The following is a 17940-nucleotide window of genomic DNA, read 5'->3' as shown; positions in this document are numbered from 1 at the left end:
TGTGGAAATACGAGTCAAGGTGAAGATTTATTGAATATGCCTCATATTTCAGTCAAATAAGCGATCAAGTCAAGTTAAACAAAATATATTTTCTTTCTAGAAGATTTAGTATTTATTAGTATAATATATTTAACATTTATTAGCATAATTTATTTGACCTACGAATTTAGCCTGTAAATGGATTCTTTTACAACCTTAAAAAATACACCCATTAGAGATTATGACTCATAATGCTTTTGGAGAATTTTGTGTTTATATTTTGAAGGTTTTTTGTTTTCGAGTTTTGAGGTTTAGTTTTATCTCCATCTTTTGTACTCTTTGTTCTTTTACCATTATAGTAAAATTATCTTTACTCGTGATTTTTTATCATCTTTGGAGAGGTTTTTCCTCATTAAATTTGTGTTTTCAATTTCTCAATTTCTTCATTATTTTTACTTGTTTATTACTTAATCGAGTCGATCCCCAACAATTTTAGTTATAGTTATTAGAGTTTATTTTTTGTAATTGAAATTATGATTATACATGTAACTTCCGATAAAAATAAACTAACATATATTAATTATGTTTTAGCTTATTAGATTTTTATTGTTTTAATTAAAAAAATTAATGTAAGAACGAAGATAAAATAAATAAATTACATTATGTTTTAATAAATTATTGGAATTTTTTAATATAAAGGTTGAAAATAACAATAATAAATAGAATAGATAAGTGTGTATTTTTCAAACCATATAATTGGATTTTTTTCATCAAACCTTAGAGCTTTGAATACTTTCCCCTAAAAATGATCCCCAAAAAAATGTATAATCGATAATGCAATTCTCTCTCCAATATTTATTTTTAACAATCTCAATATATTTATATGTTTTTTTGACATAATGCCTAAAATTACCTATAACAACTCCTCAATCTATAAATAGAAGAATAATGCACTTGAACGCACTTAAACACACATCCTCCTAGATCGGCAACAATATCCATGCCAATCAAGCTAACACTCAATTGGCCTCTCACCCATAAATCTTAGTCCTGGTGACAACTAGGGGTGAGTATTCAATCGAGTTAAGTCAAATCAAGTCAAAAAGTTTTGAGTTAGCCGAGTTGACGAATCCTATTTTAGTAACCGAACTCAATTTGAATTTTTTTCAAATCGAATCGAATCAAGTCAAAAATTTTCGAGTCAAGTTAATGAATCCTATTATTTATATTCAATGTTGCATTTACATAGACCGATTATTTAACTAGTAAACAAAGTACAAGATTATTTAACTACATAAGTAATATAATATTTTATCTTTTAACTTAATGAGTAAACATTTATTAAAACGACGTAGTTTTACCTTTTAACTCAATGGTTTTGACTTTTAACTTTAAAAACGTAAAATTTATCAAAACAACGTAATTTTATTTTTCTTATTTGGATTTTTAGATAACTCGACTTGTGTAATTCATATTCAATTAAACCAAAAAACTTAATTTTTATTCGAGATGATCCGAATAACTTGATTAACTCAAATAACTCAATTATTTAATTCAAAATTTAAATTTTTATCGAAATTTTCGAATTGAATCAGATTTTACTGACCATTATTGACAAACTACCTAATGCTCTAATAATTTAGAGAATATAATAATCCTGCATTATGTTTAAAAACAAAAAACCAATCCAATTAAATTAAATTTAGCATCAAATAAGAAATATAATGGGCAAAACACTAAAAAAGCCCTTTTTTTTAAAAATTTCCGAAATAGGCCGATTTTTTAATTATTTACCGGAATGGGCTATTTTCCCCAAAATCGCGGCCACATAAGCGTGATGTCAGGGTACGTGACAGGTCAGCGCTGACGCGATTTCCTTCCACGTCAGCAGGTCGCGCTGACGTGGACGCGCTGACCTGTCACATAGCGCGTTTTCAGGGACGCGATTTTGACGCTGGTTGCTATGTGGATGCCAAGTGTTCAAACGCCTATTTTGGACCTTTAAGCAATGCCAAGACGCATTTTCATACTGCAAGCCGTTGGTACAAATTGAGGGTACCTTCATGTTCGATAGGTACACTCATCGGCTATTGCTTGTAGTGGCACAGGACGGCGGTGGGAGAATTCTTCCAATTGCATTTGCAATAACACCGGGGGAGTCGTCTGATCACTGGGATTTCTTTCTCTCTAGGTTAAGGAGGCATGTGTGCCCCCAACCTAATATCTGCGTTATTTTAGATCGGGGCGCCGGTATACTAGCTGCATTTGATCGAGAGGGAAGCCTGTGGCAGCGTACACACCATAGATATTGCCTGAGACACGTTGCTTTGAACTACTACAGGCAATATCCATCTAAGATCGAACGACGACAAGTGACCAACATGGGTATTTACTATATAACTGTATTATTTCGTTTGTCATTTTGAATTAGTTTTATTGGTAGAAGTGGTATAAAATATTCGCTATGTTCTTATATTGGTAGGGTATGAAATGAATAAAGATCGTTTTCACGAGATGTTGGCAATCTTACGATCCCAAAACGAAGCAGGGGCGGACTACCTTTGCAACATACATTTCGAACAGTGGGCACAAGCATACGACGGAGGCCTACGATATGGCCATATGACGTCGAACCTGGCAGAATGCATAAATTCTGTTCTTAAAGGAACGCGCCATCTACCGATAACAGCGGTTGTGCGAGAGACATATTTCCGTTTGGCGGTGCTATTTCCAAAGCGAGCGGCAACTTATGCAGGCCAGATGCAGGGTGGGCATGTATGGTGCAGTAAGGTAGTTCAAGAAATTAACAAGGCGAACGCGAGGGCAAACACCATGCACGCAGTGTGTCACGATCAAGACAATTTATGGTTTCGCGTGACGGAGTTTGACAGACCGCACCAAGGTGTTGTTGGCGGGCAATATCGTGTACACTTGCGAAACATGACTTGTGACTATGGGAAGTTCGACGCACTTCGTTATCCATGCGCTCATGTTATTGCAGCCTGTCAAAAACTCCGTCTAGATCCGCTGAGTTATGTGGACGAAGTGTACAAATTAGAAAACATGTACCACGTATGGAGACACGTTTTCCCACCGGTCCCAGATGAACGTAAGTGGCCGCCCGTATCTCTTGCTCCTTTTAAGCTGTTACCGGATAGAGAATTGCGTCGCAAGTCGAAGGGTCGACCTTGCTTCACTAGAATACGGAACAATATGGATATCCGAGAAACTTCCAGTCAACAGAAGTTGTGCGGATGGTGTAGGAACCCAGGCCGTACAAATCGATCATGCCCTAATCGCAATAGTTGAATGTAATAAGTGATGCGATTACATTTTATTCAATTATTAATTGATAATTGTATTAATTTTTAGTTAAATTATCAAATTACGAAATATTTCTTAAATGTTAGTACAAGTCAAAACATTTTACGAAATCCAACATTATGTAAAACTGTGTAAAATTATTATGCCCAAAAACTTTTGTCAATGGTTAGTCAAATTATCAATTTATGTAAAATTATTAAGCCGGAAATAGTGTGGTACAAATTAGTAAGATTATCAAATTAGGTTAGGGTTTTTAATTAAATTAGGTTAGGGGTTAGGGTTAGGGTTTTAATTAAATTAAATTAGGTTAGGGTTTTAATTAAATTAGGTTAGGGTTAGGGTTTTTAATTAAATTAGGTTAGGGTTAGGGTTTTTAATTTAATTAGGTTAGGATAGGGTTTTAAATAAATTAAATACGGTTAGGGTTAGGGTTTTAATTAAATTAGGTTAGGTTAGGGTTTTAATTTAATTAAATACGGTTAGAGTTTTTAATTAAATTAGGTTAGGTTAGGGTTTTAATTAAATTAGGTTATGGTTAGGGTTTTAATTTAATTAGGTTAGGGTTAGGGTTTTAATTAAATTAGGTTAGAGGTTAGGGTTTTAATTTAATTTAATTAGGTTAGGGTTAGGGTTTTAATTAAATTAGGTTAGGTTTTTAATTAAATTAGGTTAGGTTAGGGTTTTAATTTAATTAGGTTAGGGTTAGGTTTTAATTTAATTAAATTAGGTTAGGGTTAGGGTTTTAATTAAATTAGGTTAGGTTTAGGTTTTTAATTTAATTAAATACGGTTAGGTTTTTAATTAAATTAGATTAGGGCTAGGGTTTTTAATTAAATTAGGTTAGGGTTAGGTTTTAATTTAATTAGGTTAGGGTTAGGGTTTTAATTAAATTAGGTTGGGGTTAGGATTTTTAATTTAATTAAATTAGGTTAGGGTTAGGGTTTTAATTAAATTAGGTTAGAGTTAGGGTTTTAATTAAATTAAATTAGGTTAGGTTTTTAATTAAATTAGGTTAGGGTTAGGGTTTTAATTAAATTAAATTAGGTTAGGTTTTTAATTAAATTAGGTTAGGGTTAGGGTTTTAATTTAATTAGGTTAGGGTTAGAGTTTTAATTTAATTAAATTAGGTTAGGGTTAGGGTTTTAATTAAATTAGGTTAGGGTTAGGGTTTTAATTAAATTAAATTAGGTTAGGTTAGGGTTTTAATGCATTCTTGGCGATTGGTAAAAGGAGAGCTCCCGACGGCCCCCTTGCGACCCTCCTCTGTGGCCTAGTAATCGGTGGTCCGCTTTCGGCATTACAGAAATGGAGTGATCCGAGCATTTGGCTCCAACCCCCATAGGATTCGGAAAAGGATACATGTACGGGTTAGGGTACATATAAGGGCTAGAAACATACCGGCATCATAAGGAAAGGCGATTGCGTGGGTATCATCTGTTGAATTGTCGTCGGTGATCAAGTCGGTGCTCTCGTTGGGGACGGTGATTGCATGGCCACTGATGATGAACCGGGTGAATGTCTAGGCCTCGTTGAGGGGCTACCCTCGTAATCTTGTCCCCTTGGATTTGGAGGCGGGCGCCTTTCCCTTCCGACACGTATTTGCCGCTGCCTCTCCTCCGGCGTAAGTAAATACGCCTTCCCATGGACCCTAAACCATGGCATGTATTCTGGAACACACGCTAACTCGGGAACGATAATTTGTTCCCGAGTAGGTAGATATTCATTCCGATTTTCCCACATTTCTATGTACTCTGACCAGTATCTAGTCCAATCCGTACCTAATAGCCGAAGGTCGATTTTGTGGTGCTCATCAAACACCTCAGGGTCCGCAGGGATCGGTTGTCTACATCCAAACTGTCGTAGGACTCTGTCTGTCTGGTGGGGCTCCACGGTTGCATAGTTGATCAACACCACTTTCACGTGCCAAGCGTTCGGATTTTGTAAAAACTCTTCCGGATTACGCCTGATCACGGATCCTCGTATGGTGTCCATTGAAACTACATGAACATGATAGAAATATTACATATATACATAATACTAAATACTAAATATCAATCCACTAGCGAATGTACGGAAATATCTATTTGCAATAATACTTACTTCTGCTTCCAACCATTGCTCCAATAGAAGCCGTATATCTTCAAGTTCAGACGGTAATCCACGATAACTTGCCGGATGGTTCCACCTAATTAAATAAATTTTTAGCATACTTTTATTCTTACAAAATCTACATAACAATTTCACAATGTAATATAAAATTTACCTCGTTACGAGTGGGAATGTATATGGGTGGTTCACTCGAGGACGTAGAAATGGAAAGCGAAACCGTGCCCATGATTGCAGTAGTGACAGGCAACCTCCGATTTTTGCCCTCCTCGGTTTGGTCGCCCGCACATCTCCCGATATAATGTTGCCAAGACGGCAGACCTCAACTAAATTCACCGTGCTCTAAAATCAACGAGTTTTAGCGACCACCTTAGATGTACACGGCTCGTGACGTGTCGACCATCGATAGCCTCCAATTATTTGAAGAATGTATGATCGGGCATATCAATTCTTTTAATTTCGGTTGAATTTTCATTCAGATTGGGAAGGTGGCACGTAATCAAACCCATCTCCACCTTACCTCCATCCATTTTATCCTAATAGTACCAAAAACTCAGAGCACACCGCCTCCCAATTACTAGATTGGGCAGACCCGGATTGGGTGCCCGATCCACCCAAGCAACCCCAAATGTAGATGGACATCTTCTAGAGTGATAGTGCACTCTCCACATGGAAGATGAAATGTGTGCATCTCGGTCTCCACCTCTCGATGAGCGACCGATCGGCTGGCCCAACTTGCATCCTCGGCCTCACGTCGCCACGTGCCAAAATCCCGCTTCCATAAGTAGTTCTCTACTAACGGTGATGGAGGACCATGCATATTCAAATATTGCATTCCAATACCCGATCTTCGACTTTTATAACAAAAATAAATTAATATTTATCTAAAAATACATAAATAAAAATATCTTAAATAAAATTTAAAATTTAAATTTAATACTTACCATTTTCATTTGCTCCACCCAGGTATGTGATTCCTATCAAGACGAATCAATGATTCGGCCTTTGTTGAAAATATAAAAATTTTAAAATTATTTTAAAAAAAATAAAAATATTTAAAATTTTCTTAAAAAAATGAAATTGAATGGACAAAGAAATTTAATATGGAGTTGAGAGATTTTTTGAAGGAAATTGTGAGGATTTTGAAAGGAATTTGAGAGTTTAAGATAATTTTGGAAGGAAATTAAGAGAATTTTTTAAGGAATTTGAGAGAATTTTTGAATGAAATTGAGATGGGATTTGTTTGTGAAAAAATAAGGGGTGGGGGGTTTTATAGTAAAAAAAAATCTGACCGTTGGGGCAACGGTCAAAAATTTGACCATTGGGGCACTGTTCACGCTTGCTGAAGTCAACAGCGTCCACGCCAAGAGTCACGCCGACGTGGGCGCGTGACTGTCACGCACTCTCGACATCGCGCTTATGTGGCCACGATTTTGGGGAAAATGACTCATTCCGGTAAATAATTAAAAAACCGGCCTATTTCGGAAAATTAAAAAAAAAAGACTTTTTTTAGTGTTTTGCCCAAATATAATGATTAGAAAAAAGTAGGCATGGGTAAGAGGGAAGCATCAAAATCCAGTATCCTATTGGTCCAACTAATATCATCATCTTATCCGAAGATCTAAATCCAAAACTCTACCACCCCCGTCAACATCTCATCCTCTTTTCTTTCATCAATCCAAGCTCTCCCCATAAACATCAATACCCCAACTGCACCTCGATAACACCCATAATCAGCATCCCCATGGCAACTCAAGCAGGTCTTTTCACTCCCACTATCACCACTTCAAAGTCTCTGGCTCCATGGAACCCATCTTCACCATTTTCATTAGCTACCCCCAAGTCCATCAACTTCTCCATGGCTCAGAGAACTAGCGTTAGGGCTGCAGCTGCAGATGAAGCTGCTGCTGCCGCTGCCACAAAGGAAGCTCCGGTGGGTTTCACCCCTCCAGAATTGGACCCAAACACCCCATCACCCATCTTCGGAGGAAGCACTGGTGGACTGCTGAGAAAAGCCCAAGTTGAAGAATTCTATGTCATCACATGGGATTCACCCAAAGAACAAATCTTTGAGATGCCAACTGGTGGTGCAGCCATCATGAGACAAGGACCTAACTTGCTCAAGCTGGCCAGGAAAGAACAATGCTTGGCTTTGGGTACCAGACTGAGGTCTAAGTACAAGATTAAGTACCAGTTTTACAGGGTTTTTCCTAATGGTGAGGTCCAATACCTCCACCCCAAAGATGGAGTTTATCCTGAGAAAGTGAACCCAGGTCGCCAAGGAGTTGGCCAGAACTTCAGATCAATTGGGAAGAATGTCAGTCCTATTGAAGTTAAGTTCACTGGGAAACAAGTTTATGACTTGTAAGATGAGAGAATGCTTAATTAGGGATCAAGATGTAACAACCATGATTATCTGACTACATAAAAGTCTCTGTTAATTGTTATATGTGGTACATGTACTTCCTTTTTCATTGCCCATTGGTTTCCTGTATTTCGTCCATCTTCATAGGCTTATGAATTATGTTTGAAGATGTAAGTGCTTGATGTCTATGATAAGCAAAAGGAGTTTCTGGTTGAACTTTGAAATTTCTACATTGCATCCTTAATGAGCGATAAAATAATATAACAATTTTCACTTCTGTGGGCATTTGCTTGAACTCAATGGTAAGTTCTGCATCTGCTATACAGCTAAATTCCTAACAGTAGACAAGCTTGAGCTTCATGAATGACCCTTATAATTGATGTATATAGAAGCCTAATCTCCGCATGGGCTTCCAAGTGACTCATGTGCAGACCTACAATCCTTGAAAGATGTGCAATTTTAATCAATGTGAAAAGTCAGTTAGTCTTAGCCATATTTAAACTTCTTCCCATTGAGATGTTGACATCCACCTCCAATAAATGTCATCTCTCCACTTATTTTCATCTATGTTATTGGGTTTCGGGGTGAATGTTAGATATGTTTTCTAAACAAGTTCGTTTTTTTTCTTCTATGTTTTTGGACTTTCGAAGATCATACCCTCACACTCATATCCAGGTGTAACACATAAGAGCCGGTAATGAATACTTTAGAAAAAAATAAAGAATTCGAGTAACATAGATTCACATTTCCTTCGTAGTTAGCAGATATCATGAGCCTTCACAAGGTCTGCAATCATGTCATTACGCATCCAGCAAACTATAATGAAACTAAAGCTTTTGAAAATTAAGTTCAATTAGCTTAGCTATAGTAGGGCTTGGTATAAGCTCTACAAGTTCTCTTTCCACCTTTCCTACCTTATAACAAAAACTAACTAAAATGCAAAGGAGAAAATGTACCACACCTATTCCATGCCTCCCATCATTTTAGGGCATGAAAATGTTCAATCTGCATTCATCCCCATGTCCTTCATTTCGAGGATTCATCAGCCTGCAATTACAGAGGTCAAGTTTTCATGCTAACAGAGAGCAAATGGGGGGAGCTTACAGCAATGCTTCCGCATTTTTCCTTCACAGTTTCCTGCAATCCATTAGTCTCCATAACAGCTCTCCAAAGAACTTTAAAAAAACAGGTTAGTGATCCAAATCAGCCAGAAGAAGTAAATGAATAACAACTGCTAGGTTTGCATGTAATATATGTTAATCACATATCTCTGAATTTCATAGCAGCAAGTACATTTGAAATCTCACAAGTAATTTCTATTCATGTTTCCAAGCATACAATATCAATGAAAAACCAAGTCCGTGTGCTTGATGATCTCTAAACTTTTGAGAGTAAGACCATGTCAATACAGATGGATCGATAACCGACTGGTTTGCCCACAATTTCTCAGCAGAGAGGCAAGTTTGAAACATGAAAACCGCATTGCCCAAAGCATTGCCAAATAGCCAGTTGTGCACATCCCAGAACACTTCCACTGGTAGTCCATCCACTAAAATGGTATGATTGCCGCGGAACTTCCACTTGAGCCGCTTCACCTGCATGACCGTCTTACTGTCGATGCGTATAACAAGGCATGGATCCATAAGATCGACCGTGTCACATTCAATTACCACATCATGCATCCGTCCCTTGTCGCAAAACTGAGCCTTGGCACCATAAAACTTCTTCCCAACAATGTGCTCTCTCTTTGCAATAAAAACAGCATTGGAATTGAGATGAGCACTGGTGTCAATCTTCTTGATAGCTTCCTTTTTCAAATCCCCAAGAAGTAACACCATTTCTTGTTCAAATGCAACAGCCAAGTAATACCCTTCAACTGGCTCTGGCCCAACACCAAATCTAGCATTAGACAAGTCCCAACATATATCAATTTTACCAGAGTCAACCTCTAAATTCTTTGATCCTTTCCTCTTAGAGAACAACCAGGGCTTTATATCAACTTTACATAAACAATTATTGGCTAAATCATCTATTACGACACTAAGGCCTTGACCCATCAGATTCTTGGTCCATGTAACTGTAATCAAGCATGAACGACCCTGTAATCTACACTGATAAACACAAGTAACCAAGTTCTGAGCAGCTTTAGCTGCACTTGACGACGATGACGACGATGAATCAGCAACTTGAACACCGTTTTCACCGAAACAAGAAGGGAAGTCCCTCATTATAGTAACCATAAAAGGCAAATTTTCTCCTTTCTTTTTACTAATCCTCTCTAGCTAAAGCAGAGATTTTGGTACCCTTTTGCTAACCCAAAAAAAGAAAAGAAAGAACAAATTGATAGCACAACAGTCCTACCTCAGATAATTGATGATGAACTCAAGAACCCACTTCCCGAAAAGCTTCAAAACTCAGTTTCTCAATCTGGGTGTCTGGTTTTCGGACAACTTTTAAGGTTGTACAGAAGAGAAAGAGAGATATATAGATAGAGCAGACTTAGATATGCTTCACTATCAATGTCCGCTTTAGTTCCATCTCAAGAATGGCCAAAAAATTTATTTTGATTTAAAAACAAAACAAAACACATAGGAAGAGAGAGGATGAGTCACATGGGAGAGATGGAGGGCAAAAAAAAATACAAGGAAAACTTCATGAAAACTGGCAAAAAGGCTGGGTTTTTAATAAAAGCGTTACACAAAAGAAAGAAAAGCTAAAAAAGGTATTTCTCTCATTCATGTACACTCATTCTTTTTTAATATTTTTTATCAGAATTTTGTTTTTTTATCTACTTCCATTTCTCCATTGCTGGGTTGTGCCCATAATTAAAGGCAAAAAAGAAATAGTTATTAATGGAATGGACCCTTTCCTTAAACTCACATCGCAACATGCCATTACTGTAAGGAAAAACAATCCAAAAACGCCAAACTTTGTTTTGAGAAATCTACATCATCCATTGGACACCCAATCTTTGTCTCAAGAGAAGGGAAATAATTCTACAATTGGATTTGGATAACACCAAAAGGACAGAAAAGAAAGGAAGATGTGTGGAGGGCTTGATCACGTTGTTGAGCATTCAATGTGAATGTATTAGCATCATGCTTTAGCAAAAGCATTTATATGGTGAAGTAATTATATCAAAACACTAAACTGGAACCCAGTATTCATTAGAATCTTCGTTTCTCTTTTACCATGTTGATGACCTTTTCTCATCATGTTGCTTTCATGTTTCAACAGATATGATAATGATGATTCGCGTGATACCACAAAAATCATTGGGATGCTAGTCAATGCTTTGCTTCAACACTTAACCATAGGCATTAAATATGAAAATGGGGTTTCCAAGCATTGAATTGAGGTTGCCTTTTTTTTATTGTTTGCTGCCATGGCGGTTTGACTGACTGACAAGACAAAGCTAGGAGTGTGAAGCAACTTGTTTTAAAAGCCGCCTGCTTCCAGTTACGTATGCAAACCCCATTACTCACGGGAGTTTTGAATTTGATTGATCCAATACGCTTTTTTTTGGTCTTTCAAGGACAATGATTACTTCATGTCGAGGAGAATGTGGAATTTATTACGGGCAATACCAAATACATCAAATGCTAAGAAAATGGTTAAAATATGATATTTTCGTATTGAATAAAGTTTAAGATTAACTGAAAAAGATAATATAGAAGTGAATGACCGGCGTTTACCTCTCTAGTTGGATTCTGCAATTTTGTCTCCCATGGAGAAGCGTTCTCCGATCAGAGATTAGAATGCTTTATTGTTGGGTACATAAGGTAATATTTTACACAAATATAACTCCAATTAAATACTAAAATCGAATTAGGAATATCACTATTAAATCGTAATGATCTAAATACAGTGAATAAACTCGATAAATAATTATTAAATATTAAATTGCGATAGAAAAATTAAGAAATACAAATAAAAACACAAATGAGAGAATTCATTAAATTTACGAGGTTCAGTAAATTGTCTACGTTCTCGGCCGCCTACACTAGATAATAACTTCATTATAAAAAAATACAAATTAATTAAATCTTTAATTAAAAAGATTTCTCGAAGTATACTAATGTATAGACATATGAGAAGGGAAGAGATTGGGATGCTTTAAACTTGTGGCATGAAATCTTTTTTATATAGTGGTTTAGGCAGCCACTATCTATTCCCATTCAATGTGAGATTTCAATGAGCCAAAATCAACATTCACCACCAAGATTCAACATTATGATAGGGTCTTCATGAGCTCCTACAATAAAGAGATCGAGGAATGGTGATGAGGAGATAATGTATGAAAATGAAGGGATACAAACGAATGATAATGAGACATTCTAGTTTGTAGGGGACCTCGGTTTTAAACAAGCAATCCTTTTAGAAGGTATCTAGCCAAATGGATTAGGAAGAGGTATTGCAAGAGTCGTCAAAGTCTAATGAGGATTGGAACTTTCAAGGTAAAGAAAATACTAATTGGCTTAGATTGTCGGTCTCAAAGGAAAAGCCTGAAGCCTTTTGCGATCCTTGGAGGAAAACATTGATAGCGAATGTGTTGGATAAGGCAATGGGGTATGGATTTTTGTTGAATAAACTAAAACAATTATGGAGACTTGCAGAAGACTTCTCTTTAGTATAACTTGGACATGATTTCTTTTTCTGGCAAGAGTTAACAACCCCACTGGTTACTTCTATATCTTATTTGAGGGTCATTGGATTGTAGCTGGGCGCTATTTAAAAGTGAGAAGGTGGAAACCCTTATTCCAGTTGAGCCAAGAAATTATAGAATTGATAGTTGAGTGGATTCGTTTTTGTGAATTACTAATTGCGTTCTTTAATTGAGAGAAACTGAGTTTAATGGGCAATTTGTTGAGGCATATTGTTAAAGTTGATAAGCCTATGGAGGATTCATCGAGAGGTAAGTATGCTCGAGCTTGTATTTGTTGAGAAGTTAATGCAGTTAGTAGTTAGCAAAATTAGGCAGTTACAAGATTAGTTAGTTAGTTAAACAAATAGTCTATAAATGTAAACATACTCTGTGTATTAAACAAGTAAGTGAGAATATTTTTTCAACATGGTATCAGATGCTATGGTAGTCGTTTTTTTCTGATAATTCTTTGTTGACGTTTTTTTGGATTGCTGGTTATCTTTGTTCTCTTTTTGGGTTCTTTCAGTAACAAAGAAGATGAGTCTCTCTGATTCTATTCTTGATTTCAATCACCCGTGTTATCTTCATCCATCAGATACTCCGGGTACATTGCTCGTCGCTCATCAGTTGACAGGTGTTGAGAATTACACTGTTTGGAGTCGGACGATGAGAATTGCGTTATTGGAAAAAAACAAGTTGGGATTTGTGGATGGCACATGTTCTAAAACCATGGTACCGGAGGATATGGGTCATCAGTGGGAGCGCTGCAATGCGATTGTCCTTTCTTGGATTCTAAATACTGTTAGTAAAGAACTCTCGGCGGGGATTGTTTTTGCGTCCAGTGCGGCGGCAGTTTGGAACGATCTTAGTGAACGATTTCACAAAATTGATGGTTCAAGAATTTATTTCTTGCATCGTGAAATTACTACCTATTCTCAAGGTACGGTCTCAATCTCTGCCTATTTTACCAGATTGAAGTTACTTTGGGACGAATATGACGCCCTTGTACCACCGGTTTCTTGTGATTGTGGTCAGTCTCGACAGAATGATGTTCATGTTGGACAGCAGCATTTATTTCAGTTTCTTATGGGATTAAATGAGTCATATAGTGCTATGCGTAGTCAGATTTTATTGATGAGTCCTTTACCGTCTGTTAATCATGCGTACTCGATGATTATGCAAGAAGAGTCGCAGAGAAAGCATAGTTCTAGTAATGTTGGGGATGACTTAGTTCCTTTTTCTTCAGTTCAGATGGTACAGAAAAGACGATTTAATGGTATTTGTGACCACTGCAAAGTTAAGGGACATAAAAGAGAGACTTGTTATAAACTCATCAGTTATCCTGCAGATTTTAAGTTTACAAAGAGGAAAATGAATGTTTCTTCTTCTTCGGCAGTGAATAATGTTTCTACCCCTGACTCTGCTTGTAGTAGTGAAGTACTGGACTCTAGTGGGTCATGTCCGCCAGCACCTATGTTTACACAAGATCAGTATAACCAGATCATGCGTTTGTTGAATAAAGACCCTGTTGTCGTTGAAGCTGCTACCAGTATAGCAGGTATGGTGGATCTTGGTAACAAATGGATTATTGACACTGGGGCCACTGACCATATACTGTCGGATCTTCATTTCTTGGAATCTCCTGTTGCATGTCCATTAGGGTCACCAAGTGTTAGCCTTCCAAATGGGTCTTCAGTCTCCGTTATTCATACTGGCACTTGCACAATTTTACCTAACCTTTCATTGACAAAAGTTCTTTATGTTCCAAATTTTCGTTACAATTTACTTTCTGTTTCCAAACTTACCACCGATCTTCATTGTATGGTTTCTTTTTATCCTCATTTTTGCCTTATACAGGATCTCTCCAGTGGAAGGATGAGGGGGATTGGTAAAGCACGAGGTGGTCTTTATATCCTGGATCCGTCTCAACAGACTATGGTTTTACCTCATTCTTTTGTTGCAATGGCTTCTACAGATTCATCCATTCTTTGGCACCATAGACTTGGTCATGCGTCGGTTTCGAGACTGAACAAGGTTCCTATTTTTTCTTGTACAAAATCTGTCGTTGATAGTATTCATAAGTGTCCTGTTTGTCCACTAGCTAAACAAACCAGACTTCCATTTCCTATTCATAAGTCTTGTGCTAATACTGCTTTTTCTCTTGTGCACATTGATTTGTGGGGACCTTATCGAGTTTCTACTCATAGTGGTCATAGGTTTTTTTTAACGATTGTTGATGATTACACACGAATGACTTGGGTTTATTTGTTGCGCTCTAAGAGTGATGCTCTTATATGTCTCAAACAATTTTTTGTGTTGGTTAAAAATCAATTTTCTACTGTAATCAAAACTGTTCGTAGTGATAATGGGTATGAATTCTTTAAAAATGAATGTACTGAATTTTTTAATATGTCTGGAATTGTTCATCAAAGTTCATGTGTTTATACTCCTCAACAAAATGGAGTTGCTGAACGAAAGCACAGACATTTACTAGAAATCGCCCGATCCTTAAAATTTCAGTCTCACGTGCCTAGCAAATTTTGGGGTGAGTGCGTTTTAACTACCTATTTTTTGATTAATCGTCTTCCTACGCCTATTTTAAGCTGGAAATGTCCTTTTGAGCTATTGTATCATAAGTCACCTGATTTTTCTCGATTAAAGGTCTTTGGTTGTCTAGCTTATGCTACTAATCCTAGCTACCATGATAAATTTTCTCATAAGGCTATTCCATCTTTATTCATGGGTTACTCTCTTGTACAAAAAGGATACTTGCTGTTTAGTCTTGAAACCAAAACCTTTTTTGTTAACCGAGATGTTGTTTTTCATGAAACCATATTTCCTTTTAAAATTCCCACCAAACCGGTTTTGCTTTTTCCTGATGTTGATCCTTCTATTTTTCTACAACTTGAACCTTCCTCTTCTTTGCTTATTCCATCTTCTTCATCTTGTGTACCCGAGCCATCTTTTAACCCTTCTATGCCTACTGCTGTTCCTTTACGACGTACTACGAGGTCTGTTAAGCAGCCTCCTTGGATGAAGGACTACGTCTGCTCTAACCAATCGTCCACTTCTTGTGCCACAGGTTTGTTTCCTATAGCTACTGTTTATTCTTCTTCTCATTTGCCTATTCATACTCAATTGTTTGCTGCTCATGTTTCTTCTTTACTTGAACCCCGTACTTATGATGAGGCCTTTTTGGATCCTCGGTGGGTTGATGCCATGCAACAAGAGATTCAAGCTTTAGAGGCTAATGGTACATGGGAGATTGTTCCTTTACCGCCTGGCGTTGTTCCCATTGGCTGCAAGTGGGTTTACAAAATTAAATATGCTTCTGATGGTTCGGTGGAACGCTTTAAAGCACGGCTTGTTGGTAAGGGTTATAATCAAAAGGCTGGTATTGACTTTCATGACACCTTTTCTCCGGTCGTTAAACATGTCACGGTTCGGACGGTGATAAGCATGGCAGCCATTCATAACTGGCCTCTTTTTCAGATGGACGTATACAATGCGTTCCTTCAAGGAGACCTATTCGAAGAAGTTTATATGGAAATTCCAGTTGGTTTTCGCAGCCAGGGGGAGTCTCATGTATGTCGTCTGCGTAAATCGTTGTATGGTCTGAAGCAAGCGTCCAGGCAGTGGAACTCGAAGCTTACAGAGGCTTTAATACGAGGAGGATATGTACAAAGTAAATACGACTATTCATTGTTCACAAAGAGGGATGGAGGTAACATGGTTGTTCTACTCATATATGTGGATGATTTATTAATTACAGGCAGCAGTGCTAGCATGATAGATGAATTGAAGCAGTTTCTGCATTTGAATTTTAAGATGAAAGACTTGGGTGTATTGAAGTTTTTTCTTGGAATTGAAATAATGAGATCAAATAAAGGGATTGTATTGAATCAAAGGAAATATGCTTTGGAGTTGATAGCTGATTTGGGATTAGGGAAGCGAAGTCGAGATGTACAATCACCGAACAGCAATTTGAAACTCACATCAATTGAGTATGATGAGTCGGTACAAACAAAGGTGGATGGAGATGATTTAGTCACGGATGTTACAATGTATCAAAGGTTATTGGGAAGATTGATATATTTGACAAATACACGACCGGACATAACGCTTTGCGGTTCAACATTTGAGTCGGTTCATGCACGCACCAAAAAATCGCATTTAGAAGTCGCTTTTGGTGGTACGATACATAAGGAAAAATCCTGGTCAAGGTATTCTACTATTTGCAGTAAGCAAGACACAGTTGATTACTTTTTGTGACTCTGATTGGGCTTCATGCCCCATGTCTAGGAGATCGGTGACTGGTTTCTGTATAAAAATTGGAGAATCCCTTGTTTCGTGGAAGTCAAAGAAACAGACCACAGTTTCCCGATCATCGGCAGAAGCGGAGTATAGAAGTATGGCAGTGGTTGTAGCAGAGGTTGTATGGTTGAACGGTTTATTGAAAGAAGTTAGTCCCAATCAATTTGATAAATCATTGGTTCTTTCAGATAGTAAAGCAGCGTTGCAAATTGCTGCTAATCCCGTTTTTCATGAGCGGACAAAGCATATAGAGATTGACTGCCATTTTGTAAGAGATAAAATCAAGGATGGAACGATTCAGATGCAACACATTGGAACAACCGAGCAACTTGCTGATTTGATGACAAAGGCCTTGGGCATCAAACAACATGAGTTTTTAGTATCCAAGTTAGGGGTTAAAGGTATATATCAACCCTCAACTTGAGGGGGAGTGTTGAGAAGTTAATGCAGTTAGTAGTTAGCAAAATTAGGCAGTTACAAGATTAGTTAGTTAGTTAAACAAATAGTCTATAAATGTAAACATACTCTGTGTATTAAACAAGTAAGTGAGAATATTTTTTCAACAGTATTGAAGTTGATTTAAGCAAACCTCTTATTGGGGGTTTAATGATTGGACCACATTGGCAAAAAGTTGAGTATGAAGGGTTACATGAGATTTTTTTTTTTTGGATATGGTATTTATGGTTATAAGGTTGATAACTTTCCTATTAGAATTCAAGTTGTTTGTACCCAAGAGAATATAGGAGAGGAAGTTAGAGTAAAGGTCAATGATGTTGGTCGAGAGAATAACCAAGTTCAACCACCTTTGTTTTTAACCTTTTGATGATTGTTGGGAAAAGAAATAGGTGAGAAGGAAATAAAAAAGAACATGTTGCTAAAGCTCAACAATTAAATGGAAGTAATAAAAGATTTGTTGTAGTTGATAATTTGGAGAGTGAATCAATGGTAAAAGATGTATAGGGAGAAGTGTGGCCAATGTGGGTCAGAAGGATCTTGTCAGTGTTAATGAAAGAAGTGAGTCTGCTACGTTGAAAAAAGGGGCTTTAAAATAAAGGTAAGGTGAAATTTTTATTTGATATTACCGATATTCAAAGCTCAAGATAGGTCCTTGATAAAGACTATACAATGTAGGTAGGGTTGAAGGCATTAGCTCAAGAGGGAACTTAGCAACAATTTTTTTTAGCTTAAAAATGATTCAGGGGGCTTG

The 17940-nt window shown here is 37.1% G+C and overlaps 2 protein-coding genes across 2 annotated transcripts; one reads left to right on the top strand and one right to left on the bottom strand.

The window, feature by feature from the left end:
• The first annotated feature begins 7058 nt into the window (after window positions 1-7058).
• LOC105790717 (photosystem I reaction center subunit II, chloroplastic) lies at window positions 7059-7990 on the top strand. Its single transcript, XM_012618458.2, has one exon. The coding sequence runs from the start codon at window positions 7154-7156 to the stop codon at window positions 7775-7777; it is 624 nt and encodes a 207-aa protein (XP_012473912.1). The 5' UTR covers window positions 7059-7153; the 3' UTR covers window positions 7778-7990.
• Window positions 7991-8995: 1005 nt separating this feature from the next.
• LOC105790715 (uncharacterized) lies at window positions 8996-10880 on the bottom strand. Its single transcript, XM_012618457.2, has one exon. It carries the CDS (start codon window positions 10012-10014, stop codon window positions 9091-9093), a length of 924 nt encoding a protein of 307 aa, XP_012473911.1. The 5' UTR covers window positions 10015-10880; the 3' UTR covers window positions 8996-9090.
• Between the last annotated feature and the right edge of the window lie 7060 nt (window positions 10881-17940).

This window comes from Gossypium raimondii, chromosome 8, assembly GCF_025698545.1.
Source record: "Gossypium raimondii isolate GPD5lz chromosome 8, ASM2569854v1, whole genome shotgun sequence".
NCBI lineage: Eukaryota > Viridiplantae > Streptophyta > Magnoliopsida > Malvales > Malvaceae > Gossypium > Gossypium raimondii.
The sequence above is the reverse complement of the archived record's forward strand: the minus strand, read 5'-3'. Positions and strand labels throughout refer to the sequence as shown.